The 15,007-nt window shown below is 40.6% G+C and overlaps 1 protein-coding gene and 1 pseudogene across 1 annotated transcript; one reads left to right on the plus strand and one right to left on the minus strand.

Moving 5' to 3' along the window:
- Nucleotides 1-3,875: 3,875 nt before the first annotated feature.
- Nucleotides 3,876-4,890, minus strand: LOC132223619 (melanoma-associated antigen B16-like; annotated as a pseudogene).
- Nucleotides 4,891-12,665: 7,775 nt separating this feature from the next.
- Nucleotides 12,666-13,510, plus strand: LOC132224931 (transmembrane protein 9B-like). Its single transcript, XM_059680097.1, has one exon. The coding sequence runs from the start codon at nucleotides 12,680-12,682 to the stop codon at nucleotides 13,280-13,282; it is 603 nt and encodes a 200-aa protein (XP_059536080.1). The 5' UTR covers nucleotides 12,666-12,679; the 3' UTR covers nucleotides 13,283-13,510.
- The last annotated feature ends 1,497 nt before the right edge of the window (nucleotides 13,511-15,007 follow it).

A 15,007-nucleotide genomic window follows, 5' to 3' on the forward strand; every position in this document is an offset into this window, starting at 1 on the left:
ACTTCCCATTTGCTTGAGGGGAGAATTGTACTTGGAAGGCACATTCTTCCTGAAGAAAGCCGGAACCAATCTTGTATAAGATTTTGGTTTGCCTGGGGATTCAAGGATGAGTGGACATTCTCAAGCAGAGTGTTAAAGATGGGATGTGTTCCTGTGATAATTAGAATAAGGCTGTGGGCCCTGCTGCACTTACTGTTTGTTTTAGCCAGCTGGTAGAGTCCAGCAACTGGAGTTCTCACCACACACAAAGCAAGGGGCTGAAGGCAATCTTGCAGACAGGTCTGTAGAGGCCAGGACTCTATATATATCCTGTAACTAACTGCCAGACATAGGTCATGAAAATGTAAATGTAGGGCCTCTTATTTCAGCTGAAGCCTTCCCCAGAAATCCAATCCATAAACATAAGGAAGGCGAGGCAGTCTGGGTAAAGTGGGGACTGCAAGTCCAGACACCTATCTACTCAGCCACTACACCGCTGGGGGCAGTGGGCCCTGATACCTACAGGACTCTAGGGTACCCCCTGAACACTTCTGGGAAAGCTCAGTGCTAGAAGAACCAACCTCAGACATGGGCTTTATCTAGGGTTGGTTGCCAGCAGTCTTGAACATACAGGACATGTCCTCTATGTGATTTTGTCCTGCATTCTATATCGACTTTGTCAGGATAACCTAAATTGTGATTTCTTCAGTTTTTTTCAATAAGTTACACAAATTTAGCTGCTAGAGTTATTTTTTCAAGCATAGTGGTTGGTGATTAAATTACTTGTGTGGAAAATCACACCTCTACAAATAAAGGTCTGGTCTCACCAAGTATTTGGCTGAGAGAAGATAAAAGGGTGGCAGAGGTGGGTGGGGTGTGTAGAATTAAAGAAAGAAAATATTAAAGAAAGGGAAAACCTGATTTTGGGCCATTGTCCCAAGTCATGAACAAGTAACTACCATAGATGTATAATCGGTACAATCAGCCATTCAATGACTGTCTCCAGAAACTAAGCTTCTGAAAGTTAGCCTTCAGAAGTGCCAGTCTTCTAAAAATCAGCCAATCAGTGATACCCCCCACAAATACCTGTCCTGAATCAGCCAATCATCCATGCAGCTTCTTTTTTTAAAATTTTTTTTAAACCGGCTAGGGCCCATCCCACTTTTTTCCTGACTGAACACTGCTCCCTGGCTCATGGGTCACAGGGTAGGGTCTCCAGAGACACAGGAAACAAAGATGGGGAAGAAGCAAGCCATGTAGCTTCTTAATCAGCAAGTTCTTCTGTCTGGGGGCCATGCTTCTGGAAGTCAGCGGGTCTAGTCCCAACTATGGCACATAATAGCCATGTGTACTTGAGCATATTTCATAGGTTTCTCAGGCTTAGATTCTTCATTCATGAAGTGGATTGATAAGCCCTGACTTGTAGGACTAGGGGAATGTACGTGTTGAATGTTAAACTATTAATACACTATCTGGAATGCATTGGGTCTTTAAAAATTGGCAGTTAGTGCTATTATTATTTTGATCCCAGGTAAGTAGGGACCACTCTCTTATCTGGGATTTACTTATCTAGGAGATGTCAGAGAATATGAAGGGTTCAAGGCCCAGTATGCCTTGTACACCAAATCATTTAAAGATGCTGGTTAGCAAGAAAACCTAAATAAATCTTTCCATCCTAGAGGGTATATTATTTAATTTGGACTTGAGGGGAGTTTTCTTCAGCTGGGTGCAACTCAGAGCTCCTAGACTTCGTGTAAAGTCAAACTTCTTCCATTGCCCCCCACCTGCCCTTCTACTTAAACCATCCTTATTTTCATTCACTCTATCCCCACCAAAACTCTAGATTTTACACAGAATTAGATCACTTATATCCAAGGTAAACTTGTAAAAACATACTTTGAATGGAGTAGGTTCTGGCTCTCTAAGACAAACAGTGTCAAGCCAGTAATTGCTGGCACCTTAAAGGAATATTACCCATATTTCTCAGAAGCTCCTTGGAGACAATGTGCCGAGAATAACTAGTTTGTGCAATATATTCCATTGCACTGTGACAAGATCGTAGGACAATTTCCATTCCTGCCCTAGGTGCAAATTTCTCTGGTTCATCCATGATCCCAAAGTAATGCTAAGTGCTTTTTGCATTCCAGTTTATTGACTTTCAACCCTGAGATACACTAGAAGGTCTGGCCCTTGCTCACAAACTCCACAGCCTCATCTGCCCCACTAGTCAGCTTAACTTAAAATTGCCTCCCACTGAAGGCCTTGTAGTTCTCTGAGGCCCCAGTATGCCTTGTGTCAGGGCATTCACAATTGACTATTATCACATGGATCTCCCATCTTCTAACTTACTTTCATTGCTCATTTAGGTCTTAGAGCAGTGGTTCTCAACCTTGGCTGCACATTAGAATCACCTGGGAATCTTTTTAAAATCCTGATTTCTGGGCCTCATCCTCCGGAAATTCTGTTTCTTTGTTACTAATGTTGTGGCCCCATCCCATAACAAAGAAACAGAATTTCCGGAGGGTGAGGCCCAGAAATCAGGATTTTAAAAAGATTCCCAGGTGATTCTAATGTGCAGCCAAGGTTGAGAACCACTGTCTTAGAGGATACCCATCATCATCTATATATATAAAAGCCTAATATGCAAAGTGTCTTCTCGGGAGTTCAACCAGGAGACCGGGAGTTTAATCACTTGCTATGACGTGCACTGACCATCAAGGAGGTGGTTCAGAATGAAGGAAGGCCCTGGCCAGTAGCTGGAAGCCGGGAAAGGGAGGCCTTTGCTGGAGTCAGAAGGTCCTGATCAGCCCTGATCACTAGTCAGGTCTAGGGACCCTACCTGTGCGCGAATTTCGTGTATCAGGCCTCTAGTATATACTAATAAAAGGGTAATATGCTAATTAGACCAGATAGACTGGATGTCTTCTGGACATCCTTGCAGACAAAGCCAAGGTGGTGGGGGCCAAGGCAGAAGTGGTTAAGGGCAATCAGGCCTGTAAGGGAAAGCAGTTAGGGGCAATCAGGCCAGCAGGGGAGTGCAGTTAGGAGTGATCAGGCTGGCAGGGGAGAGCAGTTGGGGGTTATCAAGCAGGTAGGGGAGCAGTTAGGGGCATCAGGCAGGCAGGCAGAGTGGTTAGGGGAGATCAGGCAGGCAGGCCGGTCAGTGGTTAAGAGCCAGCAGTCCCGGATTATGAGAGGGATGTCTGACTGCCAGTTTAGGCCTGATTGGACCTAAACAAGCAGTTGGACATCCCCCGAGGGGTGCCAGATTGGAGAGGGTGCAGGCTTGGCTGTGTGACCCCGCCCTTATGCACAGATTTCATGCACTGGGCCTCTAGTCATTATATAATTGCTGTTTCTATATGCTGTAATACTAGAGATAGGGGTTGTGTATTGTTGATACTAAATCCCCAGTTTTACTAGTAGTGTAATGTGTTCCAAATGTGTGGACAATGTTATTCACAAATTAGATTCTTAAGCTAATTAAACCTCCCATTAACAAATAACATTTAAGTCCTGATAGGTGTTCTCAATGGTTAGAGCATTAGCCTGAGCACCGGAGGGCTGCCTGTTCAATTCCTGGTCAAGGGCCAGTACCTGGGTTTCAGATTAGATCCCCAGTCCCTGTCAGGGTGTGAGACATAACTAGTTGATCTTTCTCTCTCCTCCTACCTACCTCTCTTCCACTCTCTCTGAAAATCAATGGAAAAAATATCCTCTAGTGAGGATTTAAAAAACATTGAAAAATACCTAAGTAAATAAATCTCCAAGTCACCCATATTGAATAGGAATACACAGATGTTTTACACTGTTTTCCCTTCCATCCCACTCCACCTTTCCACTATTTCAAATGTTGATTTCCCTCTTTAAAATGAAGAACCTGCCTCAATCACCATTTACTCAGAGTGGGAGAAGCTGGAACTTTCACTGGCCTTGGCAGGCCTGGCTACAACTGTGGCTTGGACTTTCTCTTCATCTCTCAAAACCACATCATACTGGGATGGAAAGCATCTAGGGTTGGTCCCATGAGTCTTGGCCAAAAAACTGAGCAATTTCATCTTGGCTGGCTTCAGCATGGGCTCTTGGGTTCCACAGGAATTCATAGTATGGAGGATCACTGTTGGGCACCTCTCAGTAATCCAGGCATTTTTTCCTCACTGAATCTCTGGTGATGAGCCTTTTGGGTTTCCCAAAGATGAAATACAACATCCCAGAAGATAAGTCCATCATATTCAGCATTTCCCAGATCTCCCCAGTGGTGTTGGTTGCCCTTCATAAAGATCAAACTCAGGATAATTATAGGATGATGATCTTGGGCACACCCTCATCACTTCTCAGCCTTGGATCATAGGTGAGGCCTGATTTATTAACACGGGCATAGCTGTGGCTTGTGGGGTCCACTTCCTCCACATTAATGCCAAAGACCAGCTCCATGTGCTCAGAGGCTTTCCTGAGGATCTCAGAGAAGTCATCCCTGTACTCTTTGATCACAGCATTAATGTCTCCCTTTGTGATGGGCTTATTCATTTGATACTTGTGCAGTAGGAAATTGACTAACAATTTCACTTTTTCATCTAGAGGCCCTAAGGGCAAGCTCTCAGTGTCTGGCAGGGATTGTGAGTGCTTGAATTTTCTATCTCTTCTTGGCTGATGAAGACCTCATCTGATTTGCTTGATGAAGTGGCTCCGATGACAGAAAAAGCAGAGTAGGCACTCTGAGAACCCTGGGGAGTACTGGGTGCCCCAGGAATGGAAATCTCCTCTATAGTGCAGGGGAGCAGAGAAGAGCAGGAAGAGAAAGCCTTATTCTCAGTCTTTAGAACCTGTGCAGCCTCCAGGCCCTGAGTCTCACTGTGGGCCTGAAAAGTGTTGCTCATGTGGGAAGCATGGTCTCACCTTTTCATTAGTCATGATGACTTGTATGGGTGGCAGCAGACAGGAGTTTCAGCAGAAGGATGGGCAAAGAGGGCCCACAACCTAAGGAAGAGAGAGAACATATTACTGGTCTCAGCTGGTAAACTTAACCATAACAGCTCTGATAGAGGCTGCCCAACAGGTCTTCTCCCAGGGACTGTGCTTAGGCACTCACAGCTTTCCTGTTCTGTACCACCTGTTCCATAATAACCTGAAGGAAAAGGTGAAGAGGCCCCTCTGGGCACAGCCAGCATCTCAGATTGAAAATTATCAGGGCTGACAGCAAGGCAGAATAGGCTGAGGCCTATGGGGTCCTTTCTATTCTAAGTTGTGTAATTGCCTCAGCCTTCACTGACGCCCTTTACCTTGACTCCTTGCATTGATCAGAACATTTCCCTCTTCTGAACTAGGGCTGTCTCCCAAAGACTGAAAATCACTTCTATGAGAACCCTGAATAGGAAGTCAGAGAGTGGCTGAGTTAACAGATTTACCCAGAGCTGTCCAGGTCTAATAGCAGAGGTGCAACCCTTTTGGTCCTGGGCTGTGTATTCCCTTCAGTCCTCACTCAGTGCCCTGATCTTAATCCCTGCAACACCCTAGGTCACTTCTCCTCTGTTAACCTGAGGCCATGCCCCCTTATGTCAGTTTCACTTCTCTGAATCACCCGAAGTGAAAGTCAGACAGCACCTTGGTCTCAAAGCTATTATGGGGCTTCCTAGAGATGATAGCAGGATGGTGTTCGATGGAGTCAATCCATTCTTAGATGAGTGGTCCCATAATTCCTCAATTAAATCCTCACCTGGGTACCTAGGGCCTGGGAATCTTACCTTTGCTGACTTGAGGCTGTGCCCTCAGTTACAAGAAGTGAGGTTTCAGTTAAAAGAACTGAAACCTCAGACCAAACTGAGGTCTGAGATTCCAGAGGTGGAACTCAGGGCACCACTTTGTCTACCTCTGCAAGGCCTTCCAAGGCTCTCAACAAGGGTATTACTATTTCTCTTTTTTGCTCACAGTCTTCACCTGGACCCATTGCAGGCCTAGGACTACTCTCTGTTTAACTTGGACCCCTCCTTATAGCAAGGTCCTCATTTCCTTGATACCCCTTCTCCCACCCAGGAGGAAATGAAGGGGCATCTCAATCTGACAGTTATTACAGACCTCTCAGAGATGAGAGAAGGGCAGGGCTTTTTGGGACCCCTCCTTTGTGGGGTGGGTTGTCCCCTTAGTACCCATTCAGAATCCTTACCTGTACTCCTGGCAGGGCCAAAGACTGCATTTCAGTTTTTGTAACTGCAACCTCAGACCAAAACCCTTACCACTCTCACTCTCTTGAGGAGAAAGGTCACTTCCCGCATCTCATGCCTGGGGCCTCCCAGAGCTGACAGAAGAGGTAGGGCTCTGTGTGATATAGGTGTGATCTTGCATGAGATCCTTACCTGGACGCCTATAAGAACTAGGAGTACTCCCTCTGTTTACCTGAGGCCACACTGTTCAGACCAAGGCACTTACCTCCATGAAACCTCCTAGCAGAAAGTCAGAGCCTGTAACATCTGGTCATTGCTGCCCTGAGCTTCTCAGGACTCACAGCTGGGCTGTGGCTATCTATAGTGTGCCCTCTCTTCTGGGGTGAGTGGCCACCTTCACCTCTCATTCAGAGTCCTTGGCTCATCTTTTTGACTAATTACTTCCTTGATTAAGGTTCCTTGATTGATTAAGGAAGTAATCCATCTGTGTGTACTTATCAAACTGCAACTGTCATAGAGACTGAGTCTGAATTCCAGGCTAGATTTCAGTTGGGGAAGCTGTAATATAATGCCTGTGTCTAGAACAACTGCTGGACAGTCAGATAAAACATACACACCTTCCCATCAGAGGATTCTTCTGCAGCCAGACTTAAATGCTTTGAAATCTTCTGTTTCAAAAGATTTACTTTCTACAGGGTAGAGACTCATATAAACACATTTTAAAGGTGGTTTTGTATATATCCCTTGAAACAGAGTTGTAAAAGACTGCATAGGCCTACTGCATTGATATATATATATATATATATATATATATATATATATATATATATATACCGAGTTCTAATTTTAATCATTTGATAAATAATTGAAACAGTAAAGTAGGAAACAACCTTAGAATTTGTCATATTATGGATGGGGAGCCTGGAGCACAGGGAGGTGGTGATTTGTCCAAGATCTCACACTTTGTACCAGAAAAAGATTCACACTGACACCAGTTTTTCCATCCAGGTACTCACGATGACTAGAGCATCAGAGTGAGGGATAGAGTGTTTTGCAAGTGATTTGTTAATAATCAATTAAAATTCTTACTTATCGTAAGCATTTCAAACATATAGTCATAACAAAATTTTCTTTTAACTTATCTTCAAACCCCTCCTTCAACCCCACCGCCATATAACCTTATTATAAGTTTATTCTGAATGAATATAAATGTGCTTATGACTATAAAATAAATATAATAATAAAGTACACAGTTTTCCATTTTCTCCCCTCCCTCAAGTAGTAATGCATCTGGAATCATGTACTATATCAATCTTCAGAATAGCCCTAAAGAATGGAAACTCAGATAACATTATTTTATTAATATTTTACAGATTGAACATGTTCTTGATAATATTTTATGTATTTGTCTATATTTTCAGATATTACAGGTACTTTCTACACAGCTTTGGAACTTTTCTTTATTTAAAAAATTAAATATCATGGATATGGACAACAGTGTGGTGATTGAAGGAATGGAGGGGTATGGGTGGAGGTGGTAGAGGGCATAGAGGGATAAAAGGTGATGGGAAAAATAAAATTAACAACAACAACAACAACAAGCCACAACACACCAAAAGTAAATAAATGACTAAGACTATAATTAAAACTCTAATGCATATTTGTCTGAAAATATTGTCCTGCGGTAGCAAGAGTGTTGAGATATAAAATTGTTGTACTAAGTATTGCTTTTGAGAATTAGTTGGTTATTCTTTCCCTGGGTCATGAGAAATATGAGAAACAACTAAGTTAAAAGGTTGAATATTTCTATACTGTACCTATCTTCCTATTATAGGCTTGTCTTTGCATTTTAGTTCTTGATCTGTAAGGTCAGCCCACAAAGTGCTGTTGATCACAGTGATTAAATGCCAAGTAGCGTATTGTGAAGCACGGGCAAAGCTTAGTCTCAAGCGCAATGTCCAATGAGAGGGTTTCCGTATGCTCTTTGAGAGATTATGCTGTGAAACAATTTCATCGCCTCATCCCTCTTGCCTTGGAATCATTCTATAGCTCTTTAGATTTACTTTGTTCATTACTTGGCTATCTTTGCTGAGACTAGGATATGAGAGTAAGGCAGATTCCATTTTTACGTCTTTATTTGATTCTTTTTGTCAACTGTTGCGTACTATATTATAAACCTAAAATATATTTTGTTCTTCTGTTTCCTACATGTTTGGGGGCTTTTAGAGAGAGATTATTTGTTGACTATGTAGAATTAATGTCATCTAGAAATGTAAAGCTTGCCTCTTCATTTCATTTAGAATTTGCATCTATACCATACATTATTTTGAAGCAAAAGTACAGTGGGGCCTTGACTTACGAGTGTCCCAACTAACAAGTTTTTTGAGATACTAGTTGTCTCTCCGCGGATTTTTTGCATTGAGTTGACAGAGTAATTTGAGTTAACGAGCTCCTTAATGAGCTCCTTAACGAGCTCGGTCTCGGAATGAATTAAACTCGTAAGTCAAGGCCCCACTGTACTTTGAAAAAGGAGGGAAAAAAATGGTGGCCGAAGAGGCAGACCTTTCTTGCACCTAGGGCCAGAGTGGAAATACCACTAAGTTGGATAACACTCACCTGGAATTACCAACTGAGGTGCAGCTGAGGAGGAGACATACATCAAGGAAGGACAGAAAACACCTGGAAAATGGTAGGAAGGGCGATGTTGCAAGAGGAGCGGACCCAGCTCCCAGGGGTGGCAAGCTGGTGGGGGCTGAGACAGACGATGGAGCACTGGACTACAGGAGCGTCTTTTCCCTCAGAATATAGAGGCCTGGAACTCAGGCTGGGCTCCACAGCCCAGAGCACCAGAGCCTAGACCCGCTGCCCAAGTAACATCCATCTGTGAAAGGTGGCAGGGCTGCTGGCTGTGGCGGTGGAGTCTGGAGCTAGCAGACCAGAGTCAGAAAGAAAGCTGCAGTTTCTTTTTTATTTTGTTTTTTAAACCCAGAGCAGAGGAGTTTTCATTTGCAGCTACTCACCTGAGACTTTGGTGTAGGGAGGGAGATGCGAACTCGAGGTGCCTCAGAAGAGGATTCTGCACAGCTTCTGCACAACTGCTGCACAGCAAAAGAAACCATCAACAAATTGAAAAGAGAGTCGACTGCATGGGAGAACATATTTGTCAATGATACATCTGATAAGGGGTTAATTTCCAAAATATATAGGGAACTCATACAACTTAACAAAAGGAAGACAAACAATTCAATTAAAAAACGGGCAAAGGACCTAAATAGATACTTCTCCAAAGTGGACATTCAGAAGGCCAAGAGACATATGAAAAAATTCTCTAAGTCACCATTCATCTGAGAGATGCAAATTAAAATGACAATGAGGTATAACCTCATACCTGTCAGAATGTTTACCATCAATAAATCAACAAAGGACAAGTGTTGGTGAGGATGTGGAGAAAAGGGAATCTTAGTACACTGCTGGTGGAAATGCAGACTGGTGCAGCCACTATGGAAAATACTATGAAGTTTCCTAAAAAAATTAAAAACGAAACTCCCATTTGACCCAGTGATTCCACTTCTAAGAATATATCCTAAGAAATCAGAAACACCAATCAGAAAAAATATATGCACCCCTATGTTCACAGTAGCACAATTTATAATAGCTAAGATTTGGAAACAGTCCATGCTCCCATCAGTAGATGAGTGGATGAAAAAAGCTGTGGTACATTTACACAATGGAATACTACGCAGCTGTAAAAAGGAAGGATCTATTACCCTTTAAGATAGCATGGAGGTACCAGGAGATTATTATGCTAAGCAAAATAAGCCAGTCAGAGAAAGGTAAGTATCACATGATCTCACTCATATGTGGAATCTAATGAACAAAATAAACTGATTAATAAAATATAACCAAAGACATAGAACCATGGAACAGACTGACAAATTTCAGAGGGAAGGCGGGGGTGAGGGAGTGAGAGGGGAGTGATCAACCCAAAAACTTATATGCATACATGCATAACCCATGGACACAGACAATAGAGTGGTGAAGGCCTGGGGGGGGCGGATACTGGGTCAAAGGGGTCAGTGGCAAAACCCCCACACAAACAAAGGGAGATCTGTAATACTTTCAACAATAAAGATAAAAACAAGTAAAGCAAAAGTACTTTAAAATGAGTAAAATTCTAAGTTACACTAACGCAGGCCTTTTAAATAACACAATAGGCATAATTGTCAATGGCCATGATGTATGTTAAGTCAAAAGTTGAAATAAAAACATTTTCTGTAAATGTAACAAGTGGACTTCCAATAATAGATACTTTTTAAGTCTTGTATTTCTTTAATATTTTTATTTCATAAGAGTTTTATATCTACAGAAAAGTTGTGAGGCTAGTACAGAGACATTCCATATATTTATACTATATACACTTCACTCTATTGTTAATATCTTCCATTAGTGTGGCATGTTTGTCACAATTAATGAACCAATATTGATGCATTAATATCTACAAGCCATACTTTTTCCAGATTTCCTTAGTTTTTATCTAATGTTCTTGGTCTATTTCCAGGATTCCAATTGGGCTACCATGTTAGATTTAGTCACCATGTCTCCTTAGACTCTTCACTAGCTGTGGTAGTTTCTTTTTTTTTTTAATTTGAATTTTTTTCTTTATTGATTAAGGTATTACATATGTGTACTTATCCCCCAACCCCCCCTCATGCCCTCAGCCCCATGGTGTCGGTGTCCATTGGTTATGCTTATATGCATGCATACAAGTCCTTTGGTTGATCTCTCTCCCTTACCCCCACCCTTCCCTGCCTTCCTGTTTTTGACAACTTTGATAGTTTTAAGGAGTACTTACTTATTAAGAATTTTTATAATGTCCCTCAATTGAAATTTGTCTGATGTTTCTTAGCATATTTTTTAACTTTTTAAAGAATCAACATTTTAATTTCATTGTTTTTCTCTATTGTTTTATCATTTTCAATTTTGTTGATTTCTGCTCTAATATTTATTTCATTTATTCTCCTTGCTTAAAGTTTAATTTGCTCTTCTTTCTTTTGTTTCCTAAGGTGGAAACTTACATTATTGATTTTAGATCTTTCTTCTGTTCTTATATGCATTTTATGGTATAAATTTTTCTGTGTATTGTTTTAGCTGTAGCTAATTCATGATACTTTAAAATCTCTCTTAACATTTCTTCTTTGACTCATGTTTTAATTAGAAGTACATTATTTAATTTCCAAATATTTTGTGATTTTCCAGCTATCTTTCTGTTCTTTATTTCTAGTATAATTTGATTGTGATCTAAAAGCAGATTTTGTAGGTTTATATTATTTTAAATTTGTTAAGATGTGTTTTATGACCCAAAATATGGTCTATCTTGGTGACTCCCATGTAAACTTGAAAAGAATGTATATTCTGCTGTTTTAGGATGGAGTGTTCCATAACTGACAATCAGAGAAAGTTGATTAATAGTGCTGTTCAGGTTACCTATAGCCTTAATAATATTCTGCCTGAATGATCTATAAATTACTGACAGAAGCATGTTGAAGTCTCCAAGAATAATAGTAAATTTCTCCATTTGTCCTTTCCTTTCTATCAGTTTTTTCCTCATGAATTTTGATGCTCTGTATTTAGGTACATACACATTAATGATAGTTATGTCTTCTTGATGAATTGACTCCTTTATCATTATATAAATTTTATTCTTGATAATTTTTCTTATTCTGATGTTTGCTTATCTGACATTAATATACTACTCCAGCTTTCTTTTGATTAATGTTATCATGGTATCTTTATCTCTTTATATTTAACTTCTTTGAGGCTTCAAATTGAATTTCTTATAGTCATATAGTTGGTCTCGTTTTTCTATACACTCTGACAATCTGTTTTTAGTTGGCATGTTCAGACCACTCACATGTAAAGTATTCTTTAAATAGTTGGATTAATATCTACCATCTATGTAACTGATTTCTATTTAAGTTTCCACTGTTTCTGTTTTCTTATTATTTTCTGCCTTCTCTGATTTAATTAAGCATTTTATTGATTCCTTTTTATATTTTCTCTCAGCGTATTATTTATACTTATTTTTCAAAAATTTCTGTGCTTATCCTAGGTTTAAAATACATTTTTAAAATTAATCTTAGTTCATTTCAGATAACACTGTACTGTTTCACACGTAGTATTCTAAGTGTCATAACAGAATATTCTCAATTCCTTGTGACCTTAAATTTATTTATTTTATTACCTGTATGCTTTAATCACCCAATACAGTGTTGCTATTAATACTTTAAAGAAACAATTATATTTTAGGTGGATTAATAATAAGAAAAAGAAAATATTTTATTTTATCTTCAATTATTTCTTATCAGACTCTTTTTTTCCCAGTGAAAATTAAAACTTCTGATATAGACGCGGAGGCCGGGACGGAAGTGCGGGCAGAGGCACCCGAGCCGGAGCTGGAGCCGGAGCCGGAGCCGGAGCCGGAGCCGGAGCCAGTCTGGGGCCCAGGGCTGTGGGGCCGCTGGCTGTGGCCGCTCGGAGTGGCCATGATGGCGACTCTGTGGGGAAGCCTCCCGCGTCTTGGCTCCTTGCTCAGCCTGTCCTGCCTGGCGCTGGTGGTGCTGCTGCTGGTGCGGAAGGCCAACGCCACCAAGAATTCGGAGGATGTTCGGTGTAAATGTATTTGTCCTCCCTATAAAGATATTCCTGGACATATTTATAATAGGAACATATCCCAAAAAGATTGCTATTGCCTTCATGTTGTGGAGCTCATGTCTGTGAGGGAGCCTGACATAGAAGCATACTGTCTGCGCTGTGAATGCAAACATGAGGAAAGAAGCTCTGTAACAATCAAGGTTACCATTAAAATTTACCTGTCCATTTTGGGTCTTCTACTTCTATACATGGTGTACCTTACTCTGGTTGAGCCCATACTGAAGAGACGCCTATTTGGACACTCACAATTAATACAGAGCGATGACAATGTTGGGGATCACCAGCCATTTGCAAATGCCCACAATGTGCTGGCCCACTCCCGCAGTCAAGCCAATGTGCTGAACAAGGTAGAGTATGTCCAGCAGCGCTGGAAGCTTCAAGTTCAAGAGCAGCGGAAGTCTGCCTTTGACCTCATGTTGTCCTCAGCTAATTGAGAATCAAATTCAAGGTAACTAGAAAGCAACAATGCAGGCAACTGGAAAAAAACTGACTGATTTTTCCTGGGCTTTGTTTTTAACACCCTGTTGATTTCACCAACTCTTGCTGGAAAATTCAAAACCCGAAACAGAAATGTGCTTGGAATTTTTTTTCTTGTTAACATATTAATAGAGACATTTTTTAAAGTACACACCAAGTCGCCAATAAACCTTATCCTATTTGTGACAAAAAAACTTCTGATATATATATATATATATATATATATATATATATATATATAAAATATATTATATGTTATTTATTATACCTAAAGATCTTACTGTCAGGGCAGGTTTACTGGCAATTATTTCTCATTTTTTCCCTTATAAAGTCTTTATTTCTCCTTCAGTGTTTTTTAAAAAATTCTTTATTGTTTAAAGTATGACATATGAATCCTTTTTCCTTCATTGACCTCTCCCCACTTGTTCCCACCCCCTCCCCCCTGCACATGCCCTCATCCCACCCACTGACTGTGTCCATGGGTTACGCTTATATGCATGCATACAAGTCCTTTGGTTGATCTCTCCTCCCCACCCACTACCCTCCCCCATGCCCCCTGAAGTTGGATGGTCTGTTCGATGCTTCTATGTCCCTGGATCTATTTTAGTTCATCAGTTTATGTTGTTCATTATATTCCACAAATGAGTGAGATCATGTGATATTTATCTTTCCCTGACTGATTTATTTCACTCAGCATAATGCTCTCCAGTTCAATCCACACTGTTGCAAATGGTAAGAGTCCCTTCTTTTTTATAGCAGCTTAGTATTCCATTGTGTAGATGTACCACAGTTTTCTAAGCCACTCATCTGCTGATGGGCACTTAGGCTGTTTCCAAATCTTAACTATTGTAAATTGTGCTGCTATGAACCTAGGGGGGGGGGGCATATACCCTTTCTGATTGGTGTTTCTAGTTTCTTGGGATATATTCCTAGAAGTGGGATCACTGGGTCAAGTGGAAGTTCCATTTTTAATTTTTTGAGGAAACTCCATACTGTTTTCCACAGTGGCTGCACCAGTCGGCATTCCCACCAGCAGTGCACAAGGGTTCCTTTTACTCCGCATCCTCGCCAGCACTTGTCTTTTGTTGATTTGTTGATGATAGCCATTCTGACAGGTGTGAGATGGTACCTCATAATTGTTTTGATTTGCATCTCTCAGATGATTAGTGACTTTGAGCATGTTTTCATATGTCTCTTGGCCTTCTGTATGTCCTCTTTCCTAAGGGGTCTATTTAGGTCCTTTGCCCATTTTTAGATTGGATTGTTTATCTTCCTTTTGTTAAGTTGTATGAGTTCCCTATAAATTTTGGAGATTAAACCCTTATCGAATATAACATTGGCAAATATGTTCTCCCATGCAGCGGGCTTTCTTGTTTTGTTGATGGTTTCTTCACTGGATGTAGAATTCTAGATTGGAGGAAGTTTTTTTCCAACACTTAAATACTTCATACCACTCTCTTATTGCTACATGTTTTCTGACAAGAAGTTCACATTGTAATTCATCTCATTATTTCTCTATAAATAAGGTATTTTCTTTTCCTGACTTCCTTCCAGATTTTTTCATTGTCTTTGTTTATGTGCAGATTAAATATACTATTTCTAGATATAGCTTTTACAAAATTTACGTTGGTTAGTGTTCTCTGATATTCCTGAATCTGTGATGTATCTGTCATTAATTTGGA

The sequence above is a fragment of the Myotis daubentonii genome, chromosome X (assembly GCF_963259705.1).
Source record: "Myotis daubentonii chromosome X, mMyoDau2.1, whole genome shotgun sequence".
Classification (NCBI taxonomy): Eukaryota; Metazoa; Chordata; class Mammalia; order Chiroptera; family Vespertilionidae; genus Myotis; species Myotis daubentonii.